Genomic DNA, 22,394 nt, shown 5'->3' with positions numbered 1-22,394 from the left:
AAATATTAAATTATTTGAAATCCTCAAAGGGTATGATATTGACAGTAAAGACTGAAAATAATCTCACAACTGTACTGAGGACAGAAAGCTGGCTTGCAAGGAGATGAGAAGACATTAAAAGTGACAAAAGACCGTGGACATTAAAAGTGAGTGAGACAGGGATGCGTAATCTCACCAATACTATTTAATATCTATAGTTAACACGTAATGAAGAACATAGAGGAAATGGAAATAGGAATCAAGAACAATGGAAAATACATAAATAATATAAGATATGCTGGCGATACTCTGTTCGTTGCTGATTCAAATACAGGACTGGAAAAAATGCTAACCAAGATAATCTAAAATGGAAAGGAGCATGGAATAGAATTAAACCTTAAAAAGACCAAACACATGATAATAAATAAAGGAAGTACAATAAAAAACAAACTGTTAGATCATAACATACAACAACTGGAAACATACAATTACTTCATCTGCATATTCACAGAGACTGGGAAAAGGAAAGAAGAGATACAAATCAGAATTTGAAAGGCAAAAGGAGCCTTCTGGAATAATGGATATATCATCGGAAACGATAATGACATCAAAACCAGGGGCGGCTCGTGCATAGGCACTGCGGAACTGCAGCACCCCCAATTTTTCTCGATATATAAATATATTTCTTCATTTATTTATATTTGCTTGTAATATTTAATTTTATCATCAACAATCCTATACAATTCTCTTATATTGTACAAAAAATAATAAAAATCTATCATGTAGCACTTAGGAGTGCGAAGGACGCTAGCAGCACTGTGTTTATCACAGTGTCATATTGCTATGCGCTCAAGCATATGCACGTCATAGTGAGATGCGAGCTATTAGCGTAATGCAGCACTGTCCGTCGCTTGTGAACTTTTGTGGCTGGATGGATCTCAATCCCTGGATTATAATCCCTTCATCTCTAAGAAATTGGGTTAATTTAGTATGAGATTATCGAGCACTTGACTCGCCCAAATTAGGGCTGTGTGGGAGCGCTTGTACTGATGAGCAGAGCTGCTTTCGGGCTGTTGTGTTTCCACCTGTTGTTTTCATCGTTAGATGACTCTTGAATGAGTTGATTGGGGTGAATAGCTGCTTTGGTGAAACATGCAGAGTCAGTGACATGGAGAAACGTGGGAATATCTTGAATGTTAGCATCTTGATGAAGTAGAGCATTCCTTACAAACCATGCAGCATCAAATATCATACGGAGACATTTGTTTTGGATAATTTGTTGTTTTTTGATGTTACTGGGAGAGGTGCGACCCCAAGCCGGTGATCCGTACGTTAAAGTAGGTCTAATAATTGTTTTGTTGATCCGTAGCTTGTTTATAATGCTGACTTGGCTTCTACAGTTGAGAAGAGAGTAGAGCTGTACAATTGCGGAACTAGATTTGTTGCAGGTGTAGACGATATGAGGGTTAAAATTGAGGTGGTTATCTAGCTGTATACCTAGATATTTGGTCTTGGATTTCCATGGAATAGCTGTGTTGAAAAGTTTGATCTCTCCATAGGGGGATGCTTTCCGTCTTGTAAAAAGAATGTCAGTGCTTTTGTCAGCATTTACAGCTATCCTCCATTTTTTGAACCATTTTTCTAGATTTGTTGCTGCGATTTGTAAGCGCTGCGTAGCTAAATGTGGCCTGAGAGATCTGATCAGAATTGCCATGTCGTCCGCATAGCAAGCTATGGTGGTTAATGCGGTGCTCGGAACGTCTTCTATGAAGATGTTAAAAAGCAGCGGCGAAAGCAGCGAGACTTGAGGAACACCTGCAATGATTCTTTTCAATCAGGAACCGAGTCCCTGCAACTTAACCTGAAATTTCCGGTCTTTTAGAAAGGAATCGATGAGCTTAGTAAGGTAAAGTGGAATGTTGGCTGTAATCATTTTATAGATAAGGCCTTTATGCTAAACCTTATCAAATGCTACATCTAGAAAGATAGCTCCTGTGTGCTGCCGCCAGTTAAATTCAGTTGTAATAAATTCTGTTAATCTAAGAACTTGTTGAGTTGTACTGTGCCCAGTACGGAACCCAAATTACTCTTTTGGAATAAAGCTGTTTTTGTTGACCTCATCTTTCAGACGATTGAGAATGACTTTTTCCGCAATTTTCCCTATACATGACAAGAGGCTGATGGGCCTATAATTCTGTGGGAAGAATGGTGATTTCTCTAGTTTGTGAAAGAAAATTATATCTGCTTGTTTCCATCGAGTGAGAAAGTAACTGAGTCTGAGCATTGCATTTATGATGGATACCAGATGCATATTTGCTTTGTGTGGGAGCGCTTTAACAGTTTTGTTGGCAATCTCGTGGGTTCTGGAACCTTTTTGTTGTTGAGTTTCTTTATGATGGTATAAACTTCCTTAGGTGAAGTGAAACTAATATTTTCACGCCTGCATGGATGACGTAAAGCGCAGCGAATAGCAGGAGAGTTAGAATAGTAGGAGAGTTTTGTTTGCTTATAGCGGATTCTACCGGTTTTGTGTGCGAGGTGACTGCTTTGGCGTAAGACCTCTGAGTTGTAATCGGTAGAGGATTTTCTGCAGCAGGAGGTGTTGGACTCTTCTGTGATTGTGGGCCTCCTGATTCTCTAACTTTCAGAAGGTTAGCTGGGGTGGAGTGAGCAGCCTTTGTAGTTTGCCGGATGCGGCCCGCCATTATTAGCACACTTAGCTGGAGTAGTGCGTGGTTTGGAACATGCATGAGTAGGGTGTTTATATTTGCATTTTACACATCTGTACTCGGCTCTACAGAGTTTCTGCGCATACCCATATTTTTGACAGCGGTGGCATTGTCCGGCAGTTGCTTTCCTTCTTACTGGTTCAGTCTTGATTACTAGATTACATACGGTCTTGAGGTCGTAGATCTCTCTCTCTCTCTCTGATCTTTAGTGATTTCCACCAAGACCAGAGGGATGGGGCGTTTGTCTGCCCGGTAAATGCGCGATATCGTTATTGGCTCTAATCCTTGTGTTTGGAGGTCAGCGGCTATCTCCTCTGATGTTACTGTTTCCACTAGACCTCTAATGACTACCTTTAAATTCTTCTCGATTTTTAGCTGAAATGTGTGATATGGAATTTTCAGCTCGTCCATAAATTTAGTTTAGCCGATGGTAGTCCGATGCTCCTTCTGGTTGAATGCGGACACCTTCATCTGAATTTTTAGCAGAGGTGAACTTGATTTTGGTGTTCATCCTCACCTCCGCTACTGTCGACCATTTGTCTTTAGATCTTAATATCACCGGAGGAATTCTTTCTTTGGGCTGAGCCATTGTGTTCATTGAAGCTGCTCTTTCTACGGGCTGTGACGATGTGTCCATAGATGCTATCCTATCTTTGGGCTGAGCGTCTGCTTCCACTGTTGTTTCAGGTTCTGTAGCTGGAGACTCCTTCTTATGCTTCTTTCTGCTGACCACCTGATAGTCTGGAGAGTCATCTGAGTCTACTAGGGGCTAGCCAATAGCTGTCGACATAATCTCCCTGGTGTTATATTGAGAAGTGCCTGAGAGAGGGTCAGGAGGAGGTTGGTAGTCCTCTGATTCGACTTCAGTAATCTGGTAGATCTCTTTACTCTACTTGGCCATTTAGAGCGAAGTAGATTTCCAACATGTTTGAAAACTGCAAGGAGTTCCTTAAAGTTTAGGTAATCATAAGGAATGTTCATGGTTAAGCCTAATCTGTAGCTTGATGGGTGTTTTGCGTGGAACAGGACCAGCCTTGTCCCTTCCCACCACCGACTGTAGACCGGCAGTGGAAATCTTCTTTTTGAAGGCGGAAGACTACTGCCAGGCACTTGGCAAGGAACAGGAGAGGGCCTGAGAAAATTTCTGTGAGATAAAATCTTACCTTGTATAAAATAAATTTGAAAGAATGCTGTGTTGAAGATCAATCGCTATCCAAACTTCATCCAGTCAATCGCAAATCAAAAACTACGCCATACTTCTCACTAATTTACCGACTACCAATGATCAAACCGACTCTCAATACGCACCAAACTGTCCGTCGCGCAGTTCCACAGTTGTTTTTATACAGTTTGCGCCAGTAGTAGAGTGTTCGTAGTGCTTATCGTGTTTTCTCCGTCTGTTTAAATATTTGGACATTATAATTAAACACATAACATTTCTTATAGTTTTTATTTTAGAATATTATTGGGGTTATCATAATGGATTTTGTTTTTAAGTAATTTTGAATTATACCAAACTGTATAATTTTATCGAAAATAAAGAATATTTTTCATGTTTAATTTTTAAATTTTCACCATAATTTTGATAGTTTATCCAAACACGTATACACTGTACTTACAGTGTGTATATATATTTCGAAAGTTTCAGCACCCCCACGATTTCAAGCCACTGATTATCAGGCTTGGTCTCATAGTGATGTTTATTCTGAATAAGTAAATACACAGACATATTACTTTCTGTATATCACATTCTGAGAGAAGAGTTCAAAGTTCATTAATAATAATTAAAATAATAAAAATGTGTTTAACACATCTCAGTCCAGATCAGATAGCCTCAAAAAATTTACTATATCATACTGTGCATCATCAGCTGAGGGTGCATATTGAGATTTACAATGATGTGTGTGATTTTTAGCTTACTAACTGTTTTACATTGAACTGTACGATACGGAAATAAATATATATATGACACAAATCAATTTACGTAGTTCTTACTTGTTTATTTTTGTAAGAAAAAGTACAACAAATATTCAAAATTAATGTTAGCTTCTTAACGTGCTCTGTAACACTATATTCATTACGGGAAAAACATATTTGGTAGAACGAAGATTAAGTACAACTTTATGTAGTTTGTGGCAGTGTCATAACTAGGCAGGTGCAATGAGTGCACAGGCACAGGGCCCAGAACAAAGAAAGCCCTGAAATGGGGCATCAAAAAATAATCAGCAGAGGCGTAGCTAGGGAAGAGCGGAGAGGGGGATACGCCCCAGGCGGCATTTTGAACCTTTTTGAACTTTCGCAATTAATTCTAAAATACAGTCTCGAGAACTCATTTCCAAATATTGTAATACTACTGCCAATTTTCCTCACAATTGCTGTAAGTGTTGCTAGTTGTGATAGGAGTTTTTCTAAATAAAATAGATTAAGAATTACCTACATTATTAGAAATAGACTTCGCCAATGTCATCGATGATTTTGCTAACAGAAAAGCAAGAAAAATAACATTTTAGAATGTTGAAATTAAAGTTTTACTTAAAAAAAATAAACATAATGTTTTAATTTATTTCCCTACACGTCGTTTTGACTTTTTGTAATATTTTTGTGTATTGAGAGGGACGGCAAACTCAGGAACCGCCCCGGACGGCAAAAAGCTCTAGCTACACCACTGATAATGAATATTATATTTTCATTTTCAAATTTCCAATTTTACCACTTTGGGGGCCGATGAAGCATCAGAGTTTTGGATATTCTACTATCTGAAAGAGATTGGTGTTATCAAAAACTGAGAAAGGTATGTACCGATTTTTGTTTTCTTTTTGGCTCGTTTTTTTTTTTTTTAAGCCTGTGTAGCTCAGTGGATGTGGCGTTTGCACACCACCGCGCTTGGCCGCACGAAGGAAGTCTTGGTTTCGAGTCTAGTCGGCGACTAGAGGAAATTTTTCTAAGCCTTTTTTCGACCGGTTCCCGAGTTAGTTGATCTCTGGCACGGGCAAGCAGGTTTTTCCTCCCGGAAACTCGGGTTTTTCGTCCTGTAAACTCAAGAAAATCGACCGTAGAACCCACATTATTTCAGACATTAAATATACTGTGTTAGGGTTAGGGACAACGAGATGGCGGCACATTTGAGCCGTCTCTCTTCACTGCGTACCGCTTAATTAGTGATAGCCTTGGGCCATCTGTCTCTGATTGGGTACCAGTGGAGATTGAACTGCCCACTCAGTCTCCAAAAGTTAGATAGGGCTAAATGGCCTCGCCTACTCCCGTATATACGGGAATAAAAAGGCGTTAGCTGATTTTTTTTTTTTTTTTTTTTTTTTTTTTTTTTTTGGCTCGTTTTTAGAATGGATGAGAGTTGCTGATTTACAAATATCTTCTGCAGGTTTAGCTACTAAGTATGATCTCAGTTGTGAAATTCAAAGCTTTAAGTTTGGAGCTTCGAAACGTATTCAAAACATTATAACCGCAATTTCGCTTGCTATCCTACAGGCTCTTCATGATTTTGGATTAGTTGAATTATATCCAAATATCAGTTCTTTCTCTCTGAATATTTCTCACTCTTCCCATTTCCACAGCTTCGTATGAGAGAAGTTTTAGTAAGTTAAAATTAATCAAGAATTATCTAAGATCTACTATCGGACAAGAGAGATTATCAAATCTTTCCATACTTTCAATAGAATATAATGTTGATAAGATGTTAATTATGATCATGCGATTAATGAATTTGCTGAAATGAAAGCCAGAAAAGTGCAATTATTTATTATGTACACAAAGTTTATTTTTAAACAAAATTTCTACTCCAATCGTTTTTTTTTTTTTTTTCAAAAAAAAAGGGGTCCTGGGCAAGAATAAAATCTTGCACAAGGCCCATGAAAAGCTAGTTGTGGCACTGAGCGATGCATATTTCGACTACAAATTCAGACCAATTAAAGCAGCTAACGTGCAAGAACACATCAATAATGAACATTTTTAATATATCTGTATATTTTAATTTTTTCTCGGAAAGTTTCATTTGCATGAACCTTTCCAAGAAAATCCCAAAGAGCAATGGTGATAAGACACATCTCTGTCGCACTCCCCTCTTGTTTTATCTATCCATTGTGAAAGTGCATACAGAGGCATTGAATTTGGGACGTGACGGACACAAGAGAGAGTGAATGTCCAAAAGTGGTCATAAGAAATATTATATCGTTTCTGTTCATAATTCAGATTTTGGTCAATAGGTATCCACCCGCCCATTCATTCTACTGACATCATCATCATCTGTCCTAACAAGCACTTTAAGCGCCCACGACCTTTCCAACTATTCTTGGACTACGTAACCGCAACTCGAGGATAAGGTGGTTAGTTCTATGCCTCCTGGTGTGTCCTATGTCTGTAGATGGTGTTCACTGGGCCGGTTTGCCTGTTCTGGGGTGCAAAAAACCAGAGTTGACTGGTGAAAAAACCCTATCTTCCTGCTAACTCACCTTTAGTCAAAAGAGACCAGATAAAGGTTCCTCACGCCTTGAACTGGAATCGAAACCTGGTCTTTCCGACCAAAGGGCTTCGTCTATATCGACTGAGCTACGAATGCTCTCATTCCACTGAAAAATAACTCTAAAAAGAGAAATAGAATTATTATAAGGATGTTTTCCAAGCAAGGTTTATGAAGTCATGGTTGAAAAGAAATAAAGAGAACGAGTAAGGGGGATAAAATATCAACGGACCTCGACTACACTTGAATTACGACCGAAACTTATGAGACTGTAAATTGATCTTGGTTCGAATTGCTAGATAGGATTCGAACGCACATCTTTCCTATCGAAGTGGGATATCACAAGATCATAACCAGAAGTATATGTTTAAGACAAATATCCCATCATTTGGACATAGCAATAATCTGTATTTCAGTTTCATTGATCTGGAAAATACATTACACTTCAAGGGAAAAGTGGCGAAAATACTTGAAAAAAAAAGGGGGGGAGGGGTAGTGGTGGATTAATGAAGTTTTGCTTCAGACGACCGGAATGCGATTTAAAATACTGGGGACCTGACAAAGAACATATTAAAATGAAATGAAGAAAATTGTTTAGAGGAAACTAATAATATGAAACATTTTATTATATATACAGTAGTGATGCACTGCAAATTTTGATAAGATATTGAATCAGGGATTTATAATAGTGACTGTAATTTTTTTTTCTCTTAATGACTAATCAATTTAAAATTCGCCAATTCAGCATAAGGTTATTGTAACATGATAATATTTTAAGTAACATTCCGCTATGGCCCACACTTAAAAAAATAATTAAAAAAATAGGAGGTTAAGAGTTGTATTTTTGATTCTTCCAGTGAAGAGTATCAGACAAGTGCATCATCTCGCGACCCCTAATTTTAACTGTATATTAATGGCTGAGATAATGTTGGTTCCATGGTTGATTTTGTTTTCTTTTTTGAGTTTATGAGATGAAAAAGTCACCTTTCTCAGAGGAAAAACCCGCTTACTCCTCACTAGAAATCGACTAACACGGGAATCTATCGAAAAAAGGCCCGGAAAATTTTTCTTTTGTCAGCGACTAGAATCGCACTTAGAACTGTTTTCCTTTGGATGGCCAAGCACGATGGCTGCACACTCCATTTTTACAGGGATATTACTACACATGCATTTTAAACATATAACAGAACCTGAATGCGATACTTCCTGAGGACAAGAATCTTTAGATGGCCCGTTTTCAATTGAAGGTGAGTTAGCAGACCTCACATAGAGGTAACAAGGATTTTTCCTACTGGAAACTCCGGTTTTTCATTCTGCATAAAGCTAAATCAGCAGGGGAACACTCGCATACAAACAAAACTACTATGGTTGGTAGGCAGTAGATGTCGTTTTTTGTAGATGATGGTCGCAGGGTTATGCGCAGTTGGCAAAATAAGTAATGGAGAAGGCGAGTTCTGTGTAGTAGAGTAAAACGTCTTACCTTGATGAGACCTTGGACACGGTGGAGATGTCACATAAATATAGTAATAATTGTACATTAATACAGTGGTTACTTTATATTAAAATAATTTTTATTTTTATATATTTAGTTTTTGTATTTTTATGTATCTTTCTCATAAACCATACTTAGAGGAAAAAACATCGAAACATCTTAAGCCACTACAGGCATACAATCAATAAATCAAAAATTATTATTATTATTATTATTATCAAAAAAAAAAAAATCAGCTGACTCCTTTTTATTCCCGTATACAGGAGTAGGCGAGGCCATTTAGCCCTATCTAACTTTTGGAGACTGAGTGGGCAGTTCAATCTCCACTGGTACCCAATCAGAGACAGATGGCCCAAAGCTATCACTAATTAAGCGGTACACAGTGAAGAGAGACGGCTCAAATGTGCCGCCATCTCGTTGTCCCTAACCCTAACACAATATATTTAATGTCTGAAATAATGTGGGTTCTACGGTCGATTTTCTTGAGTTTACAGGACGAAAAACCCGAGTTTCCGGGAGGAAAAACCTGCTTGCCCGTGCCAGAGATCGACTAACTCGGGAACCGTCGAAAAAAGGCTTAGAAAAATTTCCTCTAGTCGCCGACTAGACTCGAAATGAAGTCTTCCTTCGTGCGGCCAAGCGCGGTGGTATGCGAACGCCACATCCACTGAGCTACACAGGCTCTTTTTATTATTATTATTATTATTATTATTATTATTCCTGATACCTCCAAGGAGTCCGAAGAATCATCGCGGGAAGAACCTACAACTGTCTCAACCACTACACCGAACCTCTACTATGAATCATCACCATCAACGCCATCTACCGCCCACCTCCACCACCACAACAACTAGTATTTTTTTGTCTGTAAATTGCGTGTGTTCGAAGGGACGATTTGTCTGTATGCGGGATGAAAAACCCGAGTTTCCGGGAGAAAAACCCTGCTCCTTCCGTATGAGATCGGTTTAACTCACCTTCGATTGAAATCGTCCAGATAAAGATTCTTCCCATCGCGACGAGAATCGAATTTAGGCCTATTCCAATCGAAGGGCGCAAGGTACCGTCGTTCTTCCAATTGCGCTACGGAGGCGTATTGAGCTTACCATTATTGTTCAGTGACAGAACCCATACAAATATTTAGGTAGACGTGGAGGGGGACTGTATTTCAGTAAAGAAGTAAACTCTATAATTTTGTCTTGAACGCTAGAATTTGGCAAAAAAGTACTGACAACGATTGGAAAAAGTTTGATGTAGTTTTTATTTGATGCAACTAAACTGACTCTAATGCTTTTTGTTTTATTCAAATCCTCTGTTACTTTGCTCAATATGTTTAGTGATAAAACGTTGCTAATTACTGCTTCTGATTTGGCACGTGCAGAAGAAATTTTGGTACATAAATTTTATTTATTAATGTCGACAAGCAGTCATTTGCGCGGAAACTTTGTCCCTAACGCACATTATGATTAGCAACAAGAGTTTCACATGATGCAATTTTATCATTTACACTATCACCATCAAGTCTCACCATAAAAGAGCTGATGTTTTTAACTGAAACCAGAGTCTTTTCAGCATCCTTATGTCTCTGGCAACGTAGATGTTGGTTGATGTCGCTTCTGCCTCCATGAGCAACGGAAAAATGGACAGTACAGTGTTGGGATACCACTTTTGTTCCATCTCTTCACAGCTTGTTCAGTTTTGAATTCTTTCTGGAGATCGTCATTAAAACCGCAGTTCGCCTCTTTGAAATTGCAAGGATAGACTTTAAGCTTTAAAAAATAATACTTAAAACTTTAAAAAATATGAAATTTAGACCACAGGCATTGAATAACAAAGCCACTGGTTAGCATACAGGCAAAACAAAAACTAACGCTACAGCAGAGCAGAGGCCGAGTCTGAAACGAACAGGGTTGCCAACACGTATTTCTTATATTCTCTAAATAAATCACTGCAGATATCGATATTTAGTATCGAACAATGCGACTTCATGGTTATACAAATTACTGGTATCCATGATATTAATATACGATTATAGGTTATGAATAATAATTTATGATTGACCAATATTAAATTTTTAATAAAAACGGAACAAAAATGACATTTTTATTAAAACGACGGGACTGCCCGAAAATATGAAAAAAACTGTACTGTCCCGTGCAAAACGGTATGTATGATCAGCCAGTTTAAGGTGAAGAGTGCATGTTTCGTGCACGCGTTTTTGAATGGCACAAACCATTTTCGGATGGCAGAGAAAGCGTGAAAGATGAAGATCGCCCATGCCGCCCACGAGATGAGAACATTATGGAAGTATGAGATGTGATTCTAAAAGACAAAAAGTTGAGTGTTCGAGCTGTAGCTGAGAAAGTTCATTTGGATAGAAAAGGGTTCGACGCATTTTAACGGAAGAATTGAACATCAAAAAGGTTTGTGCAAAAATGGTTCCAAAAATGTTGTTAGATGAACAAAAAGAACGTCGCAAGGAACTGTGTTTGGACCTTCAGCAATGCATTAAGGATGAACGAGATTTGTTGAATTCGGTAATTACTTGTGATGAAACTTGGATATTTACGCGCGTTAATATCAGACGTTGGCCGTGAGTTGACCTCGACCTGAGGGTAAATCTCACTTAACCAATGAGACCAAACGATCATAATGAGATAACTGGTTAAGAGTAAACCAATTAAAGAAACAGAATCAAAATACATAAATAGAGTTGTACAGTGATTGTTAATAATACTATTTTTGATACAGTTATTAGGATTTGGCTTTTAAAATAATTTTTACATTCCAATATGTCTGAAAAAAAAGCTATCAAGCGTGGAATATCGCAAGCGAAAATCGGAAAAAGAACGCAATATTCAGAAACAAGCTGGTCTTTGCGTAAATATCTAAAAACTGAAACAGCTGATGTAGTACAAGAGAAAATAAGCAAAAGGACCGAAACCAAAAATTCTGAACTCATGGCAAGTACTTCTAATTGCGATCCCAGTAATGTCGATATTAGTAACAATCGGTCATGAAAATTGTTCCGAAAATGTGAACCCATGCAGATCCACATTTTCAGAACAAAATTCCACCGTTAAAGAGTCAACTGTCTCTCTCTCTCTCTTTCTGTAAAAAATATAATTTATGATCATTTTTCATTAACTTTTGAATTTTCAATAAATTGCTACTATTTTATGATCACTAGCTTAACATCATGCTTTTAAGACGTTATTAAAAGAGATTTTTTGGGGAGAGGAGGAAGGGAAGGCCAAATATGCTATTGCTTGGGACGAAAAAATTCCTAGTGTTGGCCCTAAGTACATTGGTACCTTCTTTAAACGGAAAAATAGCTCGAATGACAGTGATAATACAAAATGAGTCTGTAATGAGAGTTTGTGTGTAGTTTCTGAAGAGAAAGCACACACAAACAAAAAAAAAAAAGAGCCTGTAACGAATCCACGGGAACACAGGATTCCCATCAATTGCAATGAGATAATATTAATCTTCTTTCACTACGCGTTATTCCCGCTTCCTATACAGGGTCGTATAGGAAGGTTGCTAGTACCACTCCCAACCGACCTGTCGCCTAGCCTGCCGCTGGGGGGGGGGTATGATTTTTGGCTGTAGTAGCGTATGTTCATGAGGCCGGTTTGCCTGTTTGCGGGAGGGAAAACGCCAGATAAACTGGCAGGAAAAAACCCTACTGCCCGTGCCCAAGACCGGCTAACTTGGCTATGGAAGATCCTCAAACGTCTTCGATGGGAATCGAACCTGGGACACTCCTTCCCCAGTCATATGGTTGCAAAGCGCAAAGCCACTAGGCTAACCGCGGGGAACAATGAGATAATATTAATACGTTGAACGAAAGGAAAAATTTGACGACCTGCTGGACACTAGAACAGTGGAAAGCATTCAAAGGTAAATACAATTGGTTATTTTGTAAGGACGGAGGTTTTGGGGTGTTTAACATATGCAGAGGTACAGATCCTAGGTACAAGTTCTTCACATCAGGGTATTCACTTAGCATCAGAGTCGATAAATGGATTAATCGTATTAAAGGGAAAAGGTCTGCCTACAAAAGCAACTCAGAAAGAAAATTTACGAACTTTATCTTTAAAAAGTACAGTATTATTTTACATTTTACAGCAGATTCATTCAAATATCAATAAGACAATAATTGTTCAATATTTCTACAGTCTAAATAAGTTAAATTAGAAATTTACTAAAGAATTTGAGTTATTTATTTCATGATTATTGTATTTCCATTTTTTGTTTCTTTTCTGCATTTACGTAACAAGCTGAATGTTTCTGGTGGTGTGGAAGAGAAAGCCTGATGGCTTTAACTCCACAAGAATAAACGGAAAAAAAGTGAAAAAAAAAAGTTGCGACAATCTAGGATAGCTTCACATTTATGATCCTTACTTTAAGGACCACAGAGCTTATTCGTTTAGAATTTAACCCACTGCTGTGGGGAGCGAGTTACTATCGCGCCGACGTGAACGTGTTTAACTTTTTTTCGTGTGAGAAGTATATGCGAATTGTTTTTTTTTTAATTTCTTTTTGCGTAAAGTTAAAATCATGTGTGCGAGGTATATTCGAGTAAATACGGTTTTCGGTTTTGATTAGTCGGAGATTAAAACTCCGACTTTCTTCTAAATTCCTAGTCACTGGTCATATACATATCAAGTAATTCTGGAATCGGTTAAAATTAATAGCTTCTTAAAAGTTTTTCTAGTCTATGACCAGAGGAACTTTTATTTTATTTATTTTTTATTTTTATTTTTATTTTTTACTAATAGAAGAAATCTTTCGTCAGCAGCCTTAGCTTATGAAGTTATTATGGTGTCACGTTGGTCTAGGTAGAACGAGAAGAATATAATAATATTATTATTTTTGCATTCTCTATCAAAGCTGTTTGAAAGAATACAGTTCTGTACGCTTTCTATTTGGTACATTTAATTTGTAACACCAGGTGTCCTGCCACTATGTGCATGTGCGGCCGAAATCGTGTTTTTGGTGTTCTTAAAATTAAAATGATCATTTTGCGAGAAGTAGATTTTGATTATGTTTATTGAATAGTTGAGTTCAAGTTGGTAATGAAAAGACATAATTCTTCCACAAGCATAGCACAGTGAATATTTCAGAGTAGGGATATATCTGTGTTCTGTATTCAGCTTTATGATTATATTTTGTGACATTCAAGTGTTCCTCTTACTTTGTCAATTGCCGTCAAATGATTTTTTTTTAATGTTATTGCTTTATTTTTTTAAAATAAAAAAGCATTTTCTTGTTTGTCTAGTTTGTGATATAATTTTTTTCATCCCTTCTCTCAAGTCTATTTCTTTATGATTTCTCTCTTTCATATAGTATTCAACAAACGCCTTTCAGCAAAAATTTCAATTATTTGTTGAGCCAGGGGTAAAACTGTGATAATTATTTTAAAACGAAAATTTCTATAATTTGAATTTTGATGAAACGTGAGTAAAGATCAACTACGCTATTTAAAGTTTTATGACTGTTGTTATTTGATAATTAAGCATTTCTTCATTTAACACACACACAATAAAATAAAATAACACAAGGAATAAGTAATACTATTTATTTAAGCCATGTATTTCAGTCTGAATATTACAGGCTATCATCAATGGTGACAATAATTAATTGCAAAGTAGACATCATTAGACAAATTGCAATTAACTAATTAAAAGTAATTACCATTTTCACCACTGATGATGTCTTGTAATATTCAGACTGAAATATATCGCCTTAAATAAATAGTATTACTTGTCCCTTGTGTTTTTTTGTGTTAATTGAATTATAAGATTTTGTGTTAAAAGAATGATAATTAAGCATATCTCTTAACAGAATTTTTATTTTATATTTTTATCCAGATATGGAACTCAATCCAGTTGATCATAGTGATGATACAAAAATAACTTGTGTAAATAAGAATACATCATTAGTGTCAACTATAACCAAAAGAAAGAGACGAAAGCGCACACCATTAACAGAAAGGCGTGCAAGAGATGCTCAGCGGAAGCGGAAAAAGAGAGATGATGATGTAGAATATAGGCCAAGAGAACGCAGACATCAGTCAGTTCGAAGTCGGGAAGAATCTATGAGAAAATGTGAACATGATACAATGCAGAGGCAGGATGAAACATTTCAAGAACAGGAGGGAGAAGATAAAAAAGGTGAACATAAACGAGAGAGAACTGTTCCAGAACATGACTGTCAATCAGTGCAACAAAATTCAGTAACAAAAGACTCTTTTGAAGGCCATTCAACAAAATCTGTAGTTTTTATGCCCAAGATGGAAGGAATACTATTGAAATGGACAGATTATTGGAATGGTAGGTTTACAAGCAGTATTTAGTATTCTTAATCCCTTTTATAAACATTCATGTGATTTTATTAAAGTGTGGAAAAAAAATGCATTTATACATAGATACATGCATTTAACATTCTGCTATAAACTACGTGCTTCATTAATATAAAAACAATGCTTTAAAATAACTTAGTTTAACAACTGCATCTTAGAATACAGTATTCCATTCCTTAGAATTGTTTATAAAGCCTTATGCATAAATTCATATTTTATGCCTACACTGCTTGACTCGCCCAAATAGTGCTGTTATTGAAATTCGTCAAACCAGTTAATTTTTTAAATGTGCTTTTCAACAATGTATATGCACCTGCTATTTTGTTTTATCCATCTCTCTCTCTGTCTGTACATATGACAGCTCTGCTCTGATTGTATGAAATTTATTATTCGGGATTTTTACTAAAATCTGTTGTTGCTTCAATTTTTAAACTGATCATTTCTAGCTGTAAAAATGATGTGCAATTATATGACATTAAATGCATAGTTTGTACAAATGTAGGGCCACAAATGGCTCATAGTTCAGTTATTCAGGTGATGAAAGATATTACTACACAGCAAAGTTATTGCATTTGGTGCCATTCAAACTAATCATCTAATTAGTTGACTGGGTAAGCTTTGACTGAGTGGTAAGCATGTCTGCTGTCTAACCATCAAATTCGAATTCCACATGGATATAGATGTTTTGTGAATGCTTTTAGAGGATGATAAATTTCATCACCCAGTGTGACCATTACTGTGCTTATTGGAGATCAGAAGTGGTTTGAAAAAAGGTTTGTTTGTTCTCTAAATTAGATTTTTATTTATTTTTTTATTTTCTGAACTATCCATGATAGTAATGTACTATAGGATACAAGTGTTTCATTGAGGGGATTCATGTTTTAAAAAAATCCAATTGAAAAAGCACATTAGAATTTTTAACATTTGTAATTTCACATTTTAGAGTTCTGATTTTTTTTTTTTTTTTGCCCTCAGTTAGTTTTTAAATTGTATTATATGTTTAGTGTTATACTTTAAGTATAAATCTTTTAACTGCAATGATATGAAGGTCATAATGTTACTTGGTCTAAATAACACATCCAGTGAGACATGTTTTACTAGACTAAGTAGATTTTATAACTAATGGTGTTGCAGATATATATACTCTCAAACATGGAAAATTTGTAATAGTCAGCATATGAATTTTTCCACATACAGATCAAAGCATGTATAGCATTTAATACATCAAATAATTATTATGTTGGAGGTTTAATGGATTTTTTACAACACTCAGAAAGAATTAAATTAGAATTTAATACTCCTGAGTGTTGTAAAAAATCCATTAAACCTCCAACATAATGTCCTCACAGCACTTAAGCCTCTACACAAGAATTCTAATCATCCATGGAGAAGATTTAGCACGTAAATCCAAGCAATACGGTAAGTCAAAACTACGACTATCTAGACAACTAAATAGGCTGGCCTTTTTAAAAAGATGTCGGGATACAAGAGTGATACCGAAATGCGTTAAAATGAAGACCAATTTCCATTCCAAAAAAGCACTCCGTATATATAAATGTGCCAGCCTAGCATTACTACGTGAGCAAATCGCCTCTACTCGTGCCACCCTCGCAGTGACGAACGTCGCCATTGGCTCCCTACATACAGAGCTCTCCACCGTTCTTAACCCTGAACTTTGGTCGATTCTCTCTGACATTTCGGAAACTTCCGCACAGAGAGAATTTCAAAAAATAAAAAACAAACACGTCAAGAAATACAGCAACCTGGTTAAAGACAAACCACAAATTCAACCGCTCCAAACAGTAATTAACCTCTCTTCCAAAAGGCTCAACGAGGATGCTGTCAGCGCCCTTGGCCTCGGACGTAATTTTGCCGTCACCCCGAAAGAAGTGCCGGTGCTCGATGTAATGGTTAACGTCGAACGGGGGATCAGTCGCTTACCGTCGGAGGTAGCCAACAACATCAGACTCGATGTAGCCAACATCCTCGCTCACTCTTCGCCTCCAAAAAGTAACTTATCTTATGCCCAACGCATGGCTCTCCAGAAACTACACAAAGAAAAAAGTATCGTCATCACCAGAGCGGATAAGGGTAATGCCACAGTTGTTCTTAATACCAGCGAATACAATTGTAAAATGAACACTATCCTCCGCGATCGTACTACCTACATCCCGCTAGAACACGACCCCACAAAAACACAAGTTAAGAAATTAAAAATCTTACTTAAAAAAGTAACCTCCTGGCCCCCTGACGTCACAAAAAAACTTAAACCTTTCCGCTCCCGTCCCCCCCCCCCCCCCGAATATACGGTTTACCAAAAATCCACAAACCCAATTCCCCACTTAGACCTATAGTAGATGCCACCAATGCACCTTGTTACAGACTGTCTAAACAGCTGGCCAACTCTCTGTCCCCCCTCACCGGAAATTCAGCTTCCTATATAAAAAACTCGACCCACTTTAAACCCCTCGCAGAAAATTTAACCTTGAACAATACAGACATATTGATAAGCTTTGATATCTCCTCTTTGTTTACCAATATTCCCTTAACTGACACTTTATCTCTCTTAGAAAACATTTTCCCCTCTGACATCTTAGATCTCTTTTCCTTTGCCATCAACTCTGGGTATTTCTCTTGGAATAACAAAATCTACAAGCAGATAGAAGGAACCGCCATGGGTCCCCCCCCTCTCACACCCCCCTTGCCAATTTCTATATGGAAGATTTCGCAAAACGAGCCATAGATTCAGCCCCACTCAAACCTTCTATCTGGCTAAGATATGTAGATGATGTGTTCTCCATTTGGCCTCATGGCCCAGACACGTTAGACTCCTTCCTCGTTCATCTCAATAGCCTACATCCAAGAATCCAGTTTACTATGGAAAAGGAAAAGAACAATTGTTTACCCTTCCTAGACACCTTAGTCACGCGCCTGCCCAATGATACACTTGCCTTCACTGTATACAGAAAACCAACAAACACAGGCAGATACATTCACAAACTCTCCCACCACCTCCCCTCACAACAATATGGCATCATTAAAACCCTTACCAAGAGAGCCCACAATCTTTGTTCCAGTGGAACCGCCCTCACTACTGAGCTTAACCACATACACAGAACTTTCCTCTCCAATGGCTACAGTGAACACAGTATCAAAAAAATAATCAATTCCTCCCCCATTCCCCGTCCCTCTCGTCAACAAGAATTTAAAAATGCCATCACCATACTACATCCGAGGCACTTCGGAAAAAATAGCCAAGATACTAAAAAAGTATAACCTACACACAGCATATAAGCCCTACCGCAAACTTGCTACCCTTATCCGTTCTACGAAAGATCAGTTCCCCCCTCTCTCTCTGCCTGGAGTTTACAAAGTACCCTGTTCCTGTAAGCTTGCGTACTTTGGACAGACAGGCAGATCAGCATCCATCCGCCTGGAGGAACACGTCGTACATCGTTAAACACAACTATGGCCATTCAGGCTTGGCTGACCATGTTTTGGACACCACCCACAGAGTATCATGGAAGAAAACCACCATGCTCCACCACAGCAAATTTAAGAAAGAGAGACTTTTCTTAGAAGCAGCAGCAGCTCTCAGAAACCAACTAAATCTTAACAAATACGGTTGCATTAAGCTTCCGAAGATTTGGGAAACACTCATCACCAGAGGTCCCACCTTACATTCCAGGCCACCTACTACCGCCCTTAGAGGGCACTCCACCTAGATAGGACTTTAGTGTCACCCACGTGGTTGGGCTTAGTATTGTAAGTTTTTGTGTGCATGTTACATTAATTGTTTTTGTAATCCCCGTAGATGTCCTAGTGACTAGGACGAAATATAGGAGTATTAAATTCTAATTTAATTCTTTCTGAGTGTTGTAAAAAATCCATTAAACCTCCAACATAATGTCCTCACAGCACTTAAGCCTCTACACAAGACATCAAATAATAAAGAAAGATAGGCATTATGCAACATCATGAACAAAATGACATCCATATTGACATTATTATTGATAAATAACAATTAATATAGTTTTTATTTTATATGATATTTTTTCACTGATTGGTCAGTTGGTTTCATTTATCTGTCATTAGATAATTTTAAAAAGAAACCGTGCTCTGGAGATCACACATGGAACTTTTTTCAAGTCACGTGAGATTTACAGCAGGATATTAGTCCTGCCCCATTCCACACTGGGCATTAAAATTAATGTACCAACTAAACTTAGACATTAACAAAAATCTGTGCTCACAGTGGAATGGATAGTGAACTGAGCCATCCTAGTCGGTCAAAAAGCATACTGAAATATGTATATTGATGAAAAAAATAAAATCTTAAAAATAATAAAATAATAATCCCTTTATATTAAGCATAGGCTTAATATAAAGGGATATAAAGCCGCTCAGTCATCTTGGTACCCCAAGAAAACTCAGGTGGCCGAACCAAATCCAAATCCAAAAACCCAAAAGAGAGTGGGTGGGGCTCCCCCCACATACAAGGTACCTGTCATAATTCAGTTTTCAATAGCATTAAGTGTGCACATATTAAAATAGATTCATTAGAATCTATTGAAAATTTTTGAAGTACCTTGAAGAGTGGGCACATTTGCCTGTTGGATAAGTGTCGAATGAATGTACCCGCTCTTCAACCAACAGGCTGCTGATTGGTTGACTCCTGCTGTGGGCATAGATGTTTGGGAATGTCTTTAGTGGGGAAATGAATTTCCATATTTGTTCTCTACAGTAGGGTTTCCATGTCATGTAAAAACCATAAAAAATATATATAAAATAATGAAAAAATCCTTTTTCTACCTACAGTATACTGTATTATAGGTACAGTAAAAATGCTGTCTAGAGAAGGCTTGCAGGAACTCCTCAATCAAGTAGTTGAATTCTTTCAAATTCAAGGCTTAAACATCATTGTGACAAAGTTGAGTATGCTTTCTCTTGTCCAATCAGGTAAAGACAAGAAATTGAACATTGTGTTCTTTGAGTTTTCCCTGTATGGCATTGTTCTAACATTCTAATTAATTTCTCTCTGAAATGCCCTCTCCCCCATTTTCCCCTTAAATCTCAGCAGTGGCTCTTCATTCTGAATTACTTCCTTCTTTCTGGACTCCGCTATAGGTTATTCCTAGGTAAAGTCTCTCAGTGCTTTCCCAGACGGATGTAGATGTTCACTCAGCAGTCTATTCTTGGCTACATCATCTTCGCAATGCGCCATTAGTATTTTTCAGTGTTGTTGTACTATGGAGGTCTTGGGATTCCCTTGTTGTGATGTTAGTGCTTAGATTACGTTTATCCAGATTAAAGAAAATTTACTTCTCACCTTCAGAATTGTGTCTTGCTATATCTAGGACTTCATGTATCAATAATAAATTTAGTTTAATACTTTATCCAAGTGTAAGTAAACAAAGTTTGTGCCTGAAATATCTTCAGGACTGAGGCAACTCGTGGTAAAGGTGGGCTAAGCTGTCATCACTTGTCTTAGTATCTCCCATAATGCAAAGCACATCTCCTTGCGGACATATATAATGCTATGCATTAAGGGAAGGGCCACTACCCAGACCGGTTTCGAACTTTATTGAGGTCTCATCAGTGGGAGCCAGACCCAGAGGTGGTGGTGGTGCTAAGGTGGAAGTAATCGAGAAGTCATATTTATCTATACGAGTTGCCAAAAGGTGTCTCACCCCATTATTAAATTACTCTGGATTTAGAGAAAGATGTTGGAAGTTTTTTTTTCCCCACTTGGTTAGACTATAATAAATTTAGTTTAATCCTTTATCCAAGTGTAAGCAAACAAAGTTTGTGCCTAAAGTTTTGTTTGGATAAAGGATTAAACTAAATTTATTATAGTCTAACCAAATGAAAAAAAATTCAAACATCTTCATGTATCAAGGATGATGATGATCAACATACCTCTGGATAGGTACTTGATGGAAGAACACCAGTTTCAACTTTCTCAGCTGAACAAAGGAGATGCTCTAGGAGAAGGCTTTAATGCTGCACATTCAGCCAACAGAGCTGCATTACAAGAGTCTAAACTTGGTTCCCTCCCAGCATTAATGGAATGGATCAGAGATGGGACTCACATCCTGCTTTGATTTGGATATATAGAGTTAGTTAAGACAAGAATCATTGCTCTGCAGACTCAAGCTCATACAACTTGAGAAAGAAGTGGTGACGAGAGTTGTTATGCAGTTCTCATCAGATAATAGAAACTTTGGCTTGCGTTGCTCATTGCTATTATTGAATGCAACGGAGTACGTGTCAGAAGACAGTACAGTAGTGAGAGTTAATAGGGTAAAGAATGGATAACAGCAGTAGAAATCCACTATAGAACTAACATTGGATTGAGCAAGTTTAGATTTGGTTTGGTTTGGTTAATAGTTTATTTGGCACAAAAACTACAAAGGTCATACTGTGCCATACTAAAGGTTACAACATTAGCAACAAAATTTAAAAACAATATGTCTATACAAGAATCTAGTTTCACAGAGCAGCATCTAGGTAAACAGAACTGCTGCAGAGGGCAGCAACACACAAGGTCAGAGGTTATTACACTAGTGCAAAAATAGTTAACAATATAAGTTGATACATAATATATACAACACTAAGCCAAGGAATGCAGTATCTACATATATGTAAAATTATAATAGATGCCCTTATAGCAGTACAAAAATAGGCAAAAAGGGATTATTATACAATATGCATGGATGAAAATTAAATTTAGCAATGCAGTAGAAACAGAATTTAGAATATATATAAACAGAATTACTGGAAAGTACACAAATAGGTAAGATGCATACACAAAATGTATGTTAAGTGATGCAGATTCTACATATAAATAAAATTACTGCAGAGGTTTCAGCAAAACATAAATAGATAACTATAGGTTAACATATGTATATACAAAACAAGTCAAGGAAAGCAGTGTATACATCTAGTAAGATTACAACAAACATTATTATATAATACTTAAAAGAGTCAGAAAGGAATTATTATACAGCATTGATGCATAAAATTAAAGTTTAGCATTATGGTATTTACATATTAACAAAATTACAGCAGGGTGATACAAGATCAAGGCCCATGGTAATACATAATTGGTCAGATTTAACCTAATGAATAATATCATCATCAAATTCCTGCCATGTATCCTTAAGGAGTGTACAGGATATGATAGTACTACATGAAAAAAATTATATCAGTACTAACTTCCTATCTACAATTTTCCTCCAAATCAGTCTGTTACTTGTCAAGACTCCAACATTATCAGATCTTATATTTCTATCGTCTAAGGCACTTTGTACCATATCAATCTGCCTATATCTTGGTCTTCCTCTGGGTCGTTTT

The 22,394-nt window shown here is 37.1% G+C and overlaps 1 protein-coding gene across 3 annotated transcripts in view; it reads left to right on the top strand.

Annotated features, from left to right (window-relative positions):
• Positions 1 to 13,711: 13,711 nt before the first annotated feature.
• Positions 13,712 to 22,394, top strand: part of LOC150108216 (pleckstrin homology domain-containing family A member 3-like) — a 141,293-nt gene continuing 132,610 nt past the window's right edge. For all 3 annotated transcript variants that reach the window (XM_090415662.1, XM_090415663.1, XM_090415666.1), the window contains exons 1-2: positions 13,712 to 13,801; positions 14,548 to 15,009. In XM_090415662.1, the coding sequence (XP_090271788.1) occupies positions 14,550 to 15,009 (460 nt within the window). In that variant the 5' untranslated portion in view covers positions 13,712 to 13,801; positions 14,548 to 14,549. The remainder of the gene's footprint in view (positions 13,802 to 14,547; positions 15,010 to 22,394) is intronic.

The sequence above is a fragment of the Typopeltis vanoorti genome, chromosome 3 (genome assembly GCF_054136105.1).
Source record: "Typopeltis vanoorti isolate ZY-2024b chromosome 3, IOZ_Tvanoo_1.0, whole genome shotgun sequence".
Taxonomy (NCBI): Eukaryota; Metazoa; Arthropoda; class Arachnida; order Uropygi; family Thelyphonidae; genus Typopeltis; species Typopeltis vanoorti.
This window is presented reverse-complemented; position numbering and strand designations above follow the sequence as displayed.